At 39.3% G+C, this 12,279-nt stretch overlaps 1 protein-coding gene across 1 annotated transcript; it reads right to left on the bottom strand.

Annotated features, from left to right (window-relative positions):
* Positions 1-9,134: 9,134 nt before the first annotated feature.
* On the bottom strand, positions 9,135-10,580 carry LOC138868540 (uncharacterized). Its single transcript, XM_070146094.1, has 2 exons — positions 9,603-10,580; positions 9,135-9,515 (listed from the first exon to the last, which is right to left on the bottom strand). The coding sequence occupies exons 1-2, from the start codon at positions 10,578-10,580 to the stop codon at positions 9,135-9,137; spliced, it is 1,359 nt and encodes a 452-aa protein (XP_070002195.1).
* Between the last annotated feature and the right edge of the window lie 1,699 nt (positions 10,581-12,279).

Here is a 12,279-nt window from a genome sequence, read left to right as displayed (position 1 = left end):
CTAGCACGGTCGCTCAACTATTATTATTGGCCTAATTATCTAATTTTAAAACACTTTTGAACCTATGTGCATTTTTTAACTTTAAACCGCTTTTAATTATTTCAAGGAAGATTTCAACGTCATCTAAAACACGTCTTTGGACAACGCCACATGAAATGCACCCGCAGTCCGAGACACATTTTATTTAACATTGTAAAGATTTGGATTTGGGTCACATGAAATGCACACCCGAGTTTAGGAAGGTAATTTTAAATTACGCGCCTAAAGCAACTACGCATTTTTTAACTTTGCGAGGGCCATAGAAAATTCGCTAAATGGCATGCCTCGAATTCTAAGGATTTAAAATTAATTAAATGAGGGCCATGAGTTTTGAGAGTTTATTGTGGATGGAGTGGTATAAATTGATAAGTACAAAAGGCCTAAAGAAATGGGTTAGCTACATGTATATCACTGGAGCCTTTTGTTATGGCATACTACAATTCAGAAAGGTGGAGTTGACATTTATGTGAAAATAACAAAAGACAGGTGGCAGCTTTGAGTTCATCTCCATATCATCTTCAAAAGACCGACTTTCGTTTTCAAATTCTAGAAAGAAACTAACAAAATTTTATAACAAAATAATGAATCTTAAATGACCATATGAGCACAAAAGAAAAAGAAACCATGCTGAGAACTATTCGGATGAACTAGAAGGAACAAAACAAACATGGACATACAAAAATACATTTTAAACTTGATTATAACAAAGAACACTTAAAGTAATTAATTTATTTAACACTATGCTAAAGAGAAAGTTGTAGTATCACCACTATAACTTCTACAGTACCATTTTGAAGCAGAGGAAGTTGAGTCTTCACATGGTTAATTTGAGAAAATATGCAGCCAATAACATAAATTGAAGATAAGATCCTTCCACTAACGCAATCTATTTTTTTTACATCTTAATGTTGACAAATTGTTCAACTTCACATACTTCTTTAAATTTCAAAATATGAACATGGTGCTACATGGGCTTGAAATCTAAATGTAAACAAAACAATACATGCTGGTTACAAGTCATGAGACAAGAAAAATAAAATAAATAAATAAAAACAAAAACAAAAACGAGACAGAGTCATGAACATACTAAAATAACGTTAACATTTGCAAATCTCAATTCACTCAATCAAAGAAACATCATTCATGCGAACAGATCCAATACGAAAGAAACTTTATCAAAAGAACCAAATCAATTTGCTTCTGCTTCAATAAAGATGCTCCAACATTTTTTAACTCAAGAGCTTGAATTACATACCTACAAGAGAGTTAATTCAAATGAATGAAATCTGAAAGTTGTAGAGTCAATACAGCAGTAACAACAAAATCTCTATCAACTCTTCTTCAAACCCAAGATTCAAGACCCAAAATGTTGAAAGAAAAATTTAATGAAAATTTTCAACCTAAATTTCTCTCCTCCCCCTCTTTTCTTTTCTTCTTTCTTCTTCTCAAATTTTTTCTTCTATTCATAGCAAAATGTTCGAGATTTTTCAGATTTTTTTTAAAAAAATATTTTTATTATATTATTATTTTTAATTAAAAGACCACTTACAAATTACTTTTATTTTTTTATAAAAAGAAATCCCACCTTTCTTTACTTTTATTTTTTAAATTCCAACTTTAATTACTTTTATCTTATTTAAAATGCCATTTTTTTTACTTTTTAAAAGAGAATTCCACTTATTTAACTTTTCTTAAAAAAACAATCCACTTTCTTTTGCTTTTCTTTTAAAAATGATACTTTCTTTTACTTTAATTTTTTTTAATTTTCAGATACTTTAATATTTATTTTTTAATTCCAACTTTCTTTTACTTTTTATTTTTTTTTAAAATTTTCACAAAATTTTACTTTTATTTTTTTTTAATTTTCTACTTTCTTTTACTTTTTAAAAGAGAATTCCAGCTATTCAATACTTCTCTTTTTCTTATTTTGAAATCACTCCTGAAAATTAAAAAAAAAATTAATATTTTTCGAATTTTTTTATTATTTTAAAATAAAAATAAAAATAAAATAATATTAATAGTAATAATTCACCTTTTAAATTTTGTATTTTTACCCTATAATAAAAAGTGTAACAAAGCTAAAAATTATATGTTAAAATCCCTGAAATATTTACATAGAAGAAGTGATAAAATAATTAAATATTGTCAAAAATTAGGTGCTCACAGTTGCCCCTCTTTGTTTGGAAACATGAAGAGTTTTCAAGCAAAGATAAGGTGAGCCATGTGACTAATTTTTAAACATATTTTTATTCAAAAGGGAAGAAATAAGGATAAGATAAAAGAGAAAGGGTGCAACCGAGTCTTGGTTTTGGACAACCTACATATCCCGGGTCATAGGGGAATCAGGTCGCGTGTAGTTCAAGAAGTTTTGGTAGCTGGTACTACCGAAGAGCTGTGATTTTGCTGCTATTGCTGCTGTTTCTGCTTACTGAATTCCTTATTACACCGTGACAAAATAAAAGAAGCCGGACTAAACTATGATATACGAATTACAAGAATCCTATCTATATCTTCAAACTTGAACTTGTAGTTTCTGCTGCCCTGCTGACTTGTACTCTCTGAGTGAGATTCCTTTGTTGCTGACTTGAATTGCATTCTGAGATGCTTTCCCTTTGTTCTTCAAGTAGGCTCCTGATTGTTGTCTTCCTTTGAACCTTGCTGCTTCCCTACGTTCTTCAGGTGAGCTCCTGATTACCAACACTTGCGCTGCTTTTTCTCGAAACTTGAACTGCTTCCCTTCGTTTTTCAGGTGGGTTCCTGATTGCTGAACTCCTTTGAACCTTGCTGTTTCCCTTCGTTCTTCAGGTGGGCTCCTGATTACCAACACTTGGCTTGCTGCTTCCCTTCGTTCTTCAGGTGGGCTCCTGATTACCAATACTTGAACTGTATTCCCTTGCTCTCCAAGTGGGCGCCTGATTGCCAAAACATGAATTGTGTTCCCTTGCTCTCCAGGTGGGCGTCTGATTGCCAAAACTTGAACTGTATTCCTTTGCTCTCCAGATGTGCGCCTGATTGCTTGACTTGAACTGTCTTTTTCTTGAAACTACTTTTCTTTGACTTGTGCTCCCTTGTTTCTCCAGGCGGGTGCCTGATTGCTTGGGTATGAACTACTTTCTATTCTTTGAAACTAGTGCTGTCCTTCCTTGTTCTTCAGATGGGCACCTGATTTCCACAAAATAGACAAAACAAAAGAAAATTTTCTGCCCTAGTTTGGTAGCCGGGCATATCCGTGAGTGTTAATTGAATCATACTACCAAATATTTATAAGAATTTGAAAGCTAGATCCCATTATCCAGGAGGGTCCTGAAAACTTCTAGTAAAATGCCTGTTTCAAAGCTACATTATATTTTCTAAAGGTATGACTTATGTTGAATCTTGTTATCTAAGACAGTCTTAAAACTCATCCCATTATCCAGGAGGGTCCTGAAAATCAAAAAGTTTTATCTTAAGAGTGACATTTTTAGGGCTAAATTATACTCCCTTACAGTAGAACTTACGCTAAATCTTGTTATCTAATGGAATTCTTAAAGCTATGTCCCATTATTCAGGAAAGTCCTGAAAATTTCTAGTGAATCCTACCTCAAGCATGCAAACTTCAAAGTTCCGCTTATATTCCTTTGGGGTACATTTATGCTAGATTCTGCTACTCATGATTATTTTGAATTTTAAACTAAGTCCCATTTTCCTGGAGGGTCCTAGGAACTTTGCGATCAAACCTGTTTGGTACTTGCTCTTTCTTCACGTAGGATTTTAAATGAAATTTTGCCCCTGTTTCAAATCTAAGAAAAATCTTGTCAGTTTAAAACGTGGTGGTTAGTTGTGGCATTCTTGCTAAAGGTGGTTCTTCCTTTGCCATGCTTTGCTTTGACTGGCTGCCTTGAGCCGGTCGAGAATTGTTTGACCTTCTGATTTATCCTTAACCCCAGGACCCTAGATGATCTAAGTGCTCTACACCCCAACCATTGTTTTTCATTTCTGACTTCTGCATCTCCCGCGACATTACTGAACCATTTCAATAATTTAACGTTTGCTTACACTCTATGTCGCACTTTTCATCACACTATCTCTGGCATGTCCTAACCGCATTTTGCTTTGTGCAATTTTGAAACTGGTAGTAAACTTTGAAATTCCTTCTTATTTGTTGAAACAAGGCTAACCTTGGAAGAGCTTTAGAGTAGTAAAATTAACAGCAATGAAATGCGACGATTTTGAAAATTAAGAATAAAGAAGAAAATTCAAATTTGGATGACTGTTAGAGAGAGGAAAAGAAACTTATATGAATGGAGTAACTGTCACCAATAATCATGGTATGCATTTTGGATTAATCAACCCAGTCTATTTAACCAATCACTTTTCCAATTATTTTACTTTGTGCTCCAAGATCTCCACAACCCAATTTTTACCTTCCGCCAACTTATGGACCTTGTTCGGCTTGTAGTGTACTGAAGGGTTTTCACCGACAAACCTCTCTCATTTGTTCATTCCTCAATTTCTTGTTGCCTCACGGGCCCGTGAAGGTTTTCACCAATAAGACTCTCTCATTTTTACTTTCTCTCAGCTTTCGTCGCCTCATGGTGCCCACGAGGGTTTTCACCAATAAGACTCTCTCATTTTTTGATTTCTTTTGCTTAAACCGGAGTGTTACATATGAATCCTCTTTACTTGTTTGACTTGGCATATCTTGAAGACTGATCGGGAGATCTTTCTTTGGATAATAATGCGGGCTCTTGGATATGTTTGGAAAGAAAAGGGTATCAAAAAGGCTCAAAACAACTTAGATGGGCTCAAAATTACAACTTTTGGAATCTGATTTCTTACCACAATCACAACTTCTGCCCCAGTTTCTTGCTTGGGGATTTTTTTGATTATTATTTTGATATGACCGAGCCGTGAGGCTGCCTACGTATCCTTAACAGGAATCAGGTCAAACGTAGTTCACTCCTGAATTTCTTTGTTTTCTTGTACTTTCTCTTTTCACTTTTTTTTCCTTTCCTTTCCTTTTCTTTCTTTTCTCTATTTTTCATTATTGATTCCAAAAGAGTGGTATGAAATAAAATAAATAAGGCTCAAAAGTGGAAACAAAGGGTAGAATGTTTAAGTAGCAGAACAAATTGCCTTCGTCATTCCAATCTTCGAAACAATGGCAAGTACAAACAATCAACAATTGAACCAAAGAAATCATACATAATATCTCTTGACTGCATCAGAATTGATAGCCATGTCTACACATTTGCCTTCGATATCTGTTAGATACAAAGCACCATTGGACAACACTCTTGTTACAATGAACGACCCTTGCCAATTTGGGGCGAACTTGCCCTTCGCTTCGGCCTGGTGTGAAAGGATGCGCTTTAATACTTGCTGATCCACTTCAAACTTTCGGGGACACACCTTTTTGTTGTACGCTCTTGCCATTCTCTTTTGATATAATTGCCCATGACACACTGCTACCAATCTCTTCTCATCGATCAAACTTAACTACTCCAAACGGGTTTTGACCCACTCATCATCCTCAATCTCGACCTCAGCAACAATCCGAAGGGACAGGATTTCAACTTCCGCAGGTATCACTGCTTCAGTGCCATATATCAACAAGTAAGGAGTTGCACCCACTGAAGTGCAAACGGTAGTGCGATAACCCAACAATGCGAATGGTAACTTTTCATGCCATTGCCTGGAACCTTCCACCATTTTTCGAAGTATCTTCTTTATATTCTTGTTGGCTGCCTCGACTGCTCCATTCGCCTTGGGACAATATGGGGTGGAATTGCGATGCATAATCTTAAATTATTGACATACCTCTTTCATCAAGTTACTGTTAAGATTAGCACCATTATCTGTGACGATCACTTTTGGTATCCCAAATCGACAGATGATATTTGAGTGAACGAAATCGACCACTGCTTTCTTGGTCACAGACTTGAAAGTTTTAGCCTCAACCTACTTGGTGAAATAATCAATGGCCACTAGAATGAATTTGTGCCAGTTGGATGCTGCTGGCTCAATTGGTCCAATGACATCCATGCCCCAAGCAACGAAGGGCCATGGTGCTGACATTGTGTGCAATTCCGATGGTGGAGAATGAATCAAATCTCCGTGTATCTGGCACTGATGACATTTGCGCATAAAACTGATACAATCTTGTTCCATGGTGAGCCAATAATAACCTGCTTGGAGAATTTTCTTCGCCAACACATATCCGCTTATATGTGGTCCGCAAACTCCCGAATGTACTTCGGACATGACAGTCGTAGCTTGTCTAGCATCTATGCATCTTAACAATCCAAGTTCTGGTGTTCTTTTATACAAAACTCCTCCACTGAAGAAAAATCCACTTGCTAACCGTCGAATTGTTCTCTTTTGATCCCCCATGGCTTGCACCGGATATACCCCCATTCTGATGTACTCCCTAATATCATGGAACCACGGTTCACCATCAAGTTCTTCTTCCACCATGTTATAGTAAGTATGCTGATCTCGGACTTGAATATGTAGAGGATCGACATAAGCTTTGTCCGGATGGTGCAACATTGATGCCAAGGTAGCCAAAGCATCGGCCACCTCATTATGGACCCTTGGAATATGCATGAAGTCTACTGATCGAAACCTTTGACAAAGATCATGCAAACATTGTTGGTATGGTATGAACTTTAAATCGTGTTTCCCATTCTCCTTGAATTTGGTGCACTAGAAGATCCGAGACTCCCAAGATCTCGACTTCCTGGACATCCATGTCTGCAACTAGCCTTAAACCCAAAATGCATTCCTCGTACTCAGCCATATTGTTGGTACAATAGAAACGAAGCTGAGCCGTAACAAGATAGTGATGCCCTGTTTCATAAATAAGCACAACCCCTATTCCAACTCCTTTCATGTTGGCAGCCCCATCAAAGAAAAGTTTCCAACCTGGTTTTTCAATCTGCTCCAGTTCGTCGATATGTATCACCTCTTCATCGGGAAAATAAGTTCTCAATGGCTCGTACTCTTCATCGACCGGGTTCTCGGCCAAATGATCGGCCAATGCTTGGGCTTTCATAGTGGTATGAGTCACATAGATGATGTCAAACTCTGTGAGCAAAATCTGCCACTTTGCAAGTCTTCCTGTGGGCATAGGCTTTTGAAAGATATACTTCAACGGATTCAAGCACAAAATGAGGTAAGTAGTGTAGGATGACAAATAGTGTTTCAATTTCTATTCTACCCAAGTTAGGGCGCAACATGTCCTTTCCAGGTGAGTGTACTTAACCTCATAAGCCGTGAACTTCTTGCTAAGATAGTAGATGTCATGTTCCTTCCTGCCAGTGATGTCATGCTGACCCAATACACAACCAAATGAATTTTCCAGGACTGTCAAGTAAAGAATCAAAGGTCTCTCTACTTCTGGTGGAACCGGCACAGGTGGGTTTGACAAGTATCCTTTTATCTTATCAAATGCTTCTTGACACTCATCAGTCCACTTGACCGCAACATCCTTCTTCAGCAACTTGAAAATAGGCTCACAAGTTGTCATGAGCTGAGCTATAAACCTGCTGATGTAGTTCAACCTCCCTAACAGACTCATCACCTCAGTCTTGTTCCTCGGAGGCAGCAATTCTTGGATAGCTTTGATCTTTGACGGGTCCAACTCAATGCCTCGACGACTGACTATGAATCCCAACAATTTTCCAGATGGAACACCAAATGCGCACTTGGCAGGGTTAAGTTTAAGGTTGTACCTGCGAAGCCTCTGGAAGAATTTTCTCAAATCTCCGACGTGGTCGGCCTGCTGCTTCCACTTTATGATTACATCATCTACGTATACCTCAATCTCTTTGTGTATCATATCATGAAACACAGTAGTCATTGCCCTCATGTAAGTTGCCCTAGCGTTTTTCAAACCAAATGGCATTACTCAATAACAATAAGTTCCCCATGGTGTGATGAATGTCGTCTTTTCCGTATCTTCTTCATCCATTAAAATCTGATGATACCCTGCATAGCAATCCACAAAAGATCTAATTTCACGCTTGGCGCAATTATCGATCAAAATGTGGATATTGGGTAGTGGGAAATTATCCTTTGGACTTGCTTTGTTGAGATTGCGGTAATCAACGCATACTCTGATCTTGCCGTCCTTCTTTGGTACTGGCATAACATTAGCTAACCAAATGGGATATCGTGTGACCCGAATGACCTTTGCGTCTAACTGCTTGGTGATTTCTTCCTTAATCTTCACACTCATATCAATTTTGAACTTTCTCAATTTTTGCTTGACGAGAGGGAATGCCGGGTCAGTGGGTAATTTGTGGACCACCAAATCAGTGCTCAAACCTGACATGTCGTCTTATGACTATGCAAAAATATCTTTGTATTCAATCAGTGCTTTGATTATCTCTTCCCTGATCTTTGGTTCAAGGTGGACGTTTATTTTAGTCTCTCTGATATTATCTGCGTCCCCTAAATTGATGGCTTCTGTATCATTCAGGTTGGGTTTGGGTTTTCCTTCAAGTGATTTAATTCCTTACTAATCTCTTCAAAAGCCTCATCCTTATCATATTTTGATTCGTCATCACACTCTACTTCTTGAATTATTATTTCAAAATCAGATTGATGTTTAAGACTGGGTGGAGGATTCCTCATGCATACCATGTCATTAGAACCAACATAAAAAGAACTGTACAGAAAAGAAAAGAAAAACAAAAAGGAAAACCATCAGGAATGATGAAGAAAGGGAAATTGCATTTCATTGAATGATAAAAGATAACAAGGTTTGCGTACTCAAACAGACTGAAAGATAACAATCTGGATTACAACCCTGGAATAACCCAGACAAACTGAAGGAAAATCAAAATAAACTACCAAAACTCCTTCCGAGTGGGGAGAGGAGTAGCCTTCCAATTGTTAAGCTTTGTTTTTGGCCCGACAAATTACACTTCCGCGTTGCTAGAACCTTCTCCAATTTCCACCATGTTCACACCGTCGAACAACTTCTCAAATCTTTCAATTAACTCCTTATCAAGATCAATCACAGGATTGGGAATTGTTGTTACCGGTTGTTTTCTGGTACCGGACTTGACGAATGATCTGGAGAGACGTGGGACTGGCTTTGGAAGGACCTATGCCCTCTGTTTTAACTTTCTGGCTCTTCTTATGTCTGCGGCAGTGGGCTTGAATCCCAGACCAAATGTTCCCAAGTTTTCAGGAAGAGACACCGACTGTATGATGCACTGCAGAGATGAACCCAAACCTTTGCCTGGTACAAAACCATTCTTCAACATTTCAAAGGCCACCCTGACTGATACGGCGGTTATCTTCGGATTTGGAATGTGTTTCCCCTCTGGAACTTTCTCAGCCAACATTGTGTCAAAAACCTGGTAGAACCACGACCCCTTATCATCTTCCATTTCAATGAACGACACAACGACATTGCTATGAGCGCACAAATTATCTTCGCCGTGCACAACTATTTCCTGTCTATCCCATTCAAATTTGACCATCTGGTGTAGTGTTGATGGGACTACTTTAGCTGCGTGAATCCATGGTCGACCTAACAGTAGATTGTAGGAAACAACTATGTCTAGCACCTGGAACTCTATTGTGAACTCAACTGGCCCTATTGTCAGCTCTAACACTATATCCCCGACTGAATCTTTGCCTCCGCCATCAAATCCCCGCACGCAGATATTGTTCTTATGAATCCTCTCATCTTCTACTTTCAACTTGCTAAGAGTGGAGAGAGGGCAAATGTTCACACTGGAACCGTTATCGACCAATACTCGGGTAACCACAGAGTCCTCACATTTCACCATAAGGTAAAGAGCTCTATTGTGCTCAGTACATTCTACAGGCAATTCCTCGTCAGAAAAAGTGACTCTGTTCACTTCAAAGATTTTGTTGGCCATCTTTTCCAGATGATTCACTGAGATTTTATTGGGAACGTGAGCCACATTCAAGATTTTTACTAAAGCTTGACGGTGCTCGTCTGAGTGGATTAACAATGACAAGATTGAAATCTGAGCAGGCATCTTTTTCAATTGTTCCACGATAGAATAGTCTTGCATCTTCATCTTTCTCAAGAATTCTTCTGCCTCTTCTTCAGTTACAACTTTCTTCACTAACACTGGGTTATCTTTAGTTTTTCTTAACTCCTCGGGGGTAAAGCATCTCCCCGAACTAGTCAAACCCTGGGTATCACAGACTTCTTCTTTAACTTCTTTCACTTTATAAGTCACTGTCACCCGTTCATAATTCCATGGAATAGCCCTGCTATTGACTATCGGTAACTGGGTTACCGGCTTAATAATGACATGATCTGTGCGGGCACCCTCCACAATTACGATAGGTCTGCTTGCCGCTCCTGGCACAACCACTTTCACCCTTTCTTGTTTTTCTGCCACATCACTTGAAAACCTCTTCTTAACTACTATAGATGGTTCATCGTGCGTCTCGCTCGACTTGAGCATTGATCTTTCAGTTGTTGGTTGTTCAATTGGCTTGACCTCACTAGACCAAATCATCATGACGGTCTGTGAAGGCTTCCTGGGCTCCCATCCCTTATGCATTATTTCAATCATATTTGTCTCTTGGTGGGTTGGCATCAGATTTTGATTGATATTGGGCGCCTCTGGAGCTTGAACTTCAATTCTATTAGTATTAATGAGCTCCTAGATATCACTTTTTAGGTGCCAGCACTTTCCGTGTCATGACCCGGAGTACCAGAACAATATTCGCAGCTTATAAAATAATCCAGATTTTTTGGGGAAGGATTTGGCAATTTTGACTGTATCGGCCTTAGCATGTCCAGCTGTCTTAGCCTGTGAAACAGACTAGTATATAACTCTCCCAATGGAGTAAAGGTTTTCTTTTTCTGCAACCTTTCATCCTTAAATGCTTGATTAGGCCGGAAACTTGGTCCAGGAGGGTTTCAGTAGGCTCGTGGTGGTGGATAAGTGTTTTGGGAAATGGGCACACGCCATTGCGCGTGGGCAGGAGGTTGGTTGTATGTTTGGGCGTGGTGGACAGAAAAATGAGGTTCTGGTGGGGGGTAATAGTGTTGGGGTGGATTATACTGGGTGTGGGGGTAAATTCAGTGGTGGGGTCGAGGCTGATTATAGTGGTAAGATGAGCCTCTGGATCCGAACCAAGCTCCTGAATCAATTGTCGCCACATCCTCTCTTTTCTTTTTCCCAATTATTCCTCCCGTGCCGCCCTAAATAGCCTGAGTAGTTGCCTTAATAGCCGAATAGCTCATGATTTTATTCGACTTGAGCCCTTCTTCTACCATGCCCCCCATTTTCACCACTTCGTTGAAGGATTTGCCTACAACCGATACCAGATGACTGAAATAAGTGGGCTCTAAGGCCTGCAGGAAATAATCCACCATTTCACTTTCTTTCATCGGAGAGTCAACCCTCGCTGCTTGCTCTCTCCAACGGAAATCATACTCTCTGAAACTTTCACTGTGCTTTTTCTCAAGTTTTGTCAAGGATAGTCAATCTGGAATGACCTCGAGATTGTACTGGAAGTGACAAGCAAATGCCTGGGCTAGATCATCCCATGGTACTATCTTCCGTGATCTTGCCGGGTATACCATTCCAACACTGAACCACTCAAACTTTGACTGAAATATGCCATTAGCAATTAATCCTTCCCTCTAGCTCCCCTCATTTTGCTACAAAACCCTCTCAAGTGTGCTATTAGATCACCGTGCCCATCGTACAAATCAAACTTGAGCATCTTAAACCCTGCCGACAATTGCTCATCTGGAAATAGACATAGGCCTTTGTAAGCCACACTTACTTGACCTCCCAACCCCCGCATGTCCCTGAATGACTGTTTTAAGCTTTTAACTTTCCTGAACATCTCCTCCTGTTCGGGATTTTGGACGGTTTCTCAGCTTCCACCGGAAGATCGAAATGAGGAGTGTAAGAATAGGGTTACGAAGCTTTGAAAGTGGGCTCAGGGGGTAATACTGGTTGTCATGAGCCTGGAATAAAGGCTCGCTGGAGGATCGGTGAATTGTAGCAGGCGGTGGTGCTACTAAGACAGGAGTGGCTGGTGGAGGAGGGTACGAAACTGGTTTGGGTGGTGGAGCTTGCGGGGTTTGGGAGGTGGTGCCTTGGTAGTGATGGTAAATAGGAAATCCTGTAGATGAATCAACAGTAGGATGTTCCTGGGTTTGAGTCAATGGCGGGATGAAAGCAGGGTTGGCGGGGTAAGTTGGTGGTGGTTGCCCTTTTGCTCAGGCCTGGTACATTTCGA

The sequence above is a fragment of the Nicotiana sylvestris genome, chromosome 5 (genome assembly GCF_000393655.2).
Source record: "Nicotiana sylvestris chromosome 5, ASM39365v2, whole genome shotgun sequence".
Lineage (NCBI taxonomy): Eukaryota > Viridiplantae > Streptophyta > Magnoliopsida > Solanales > Solanaceae > Nicotiana > Nicotiana sylvestris.
The sequence above is the reverse complement of the archived record's forward strand: the minus strand, read 5'-3'. Positions and strand labels throughout refer to the sequence as shown.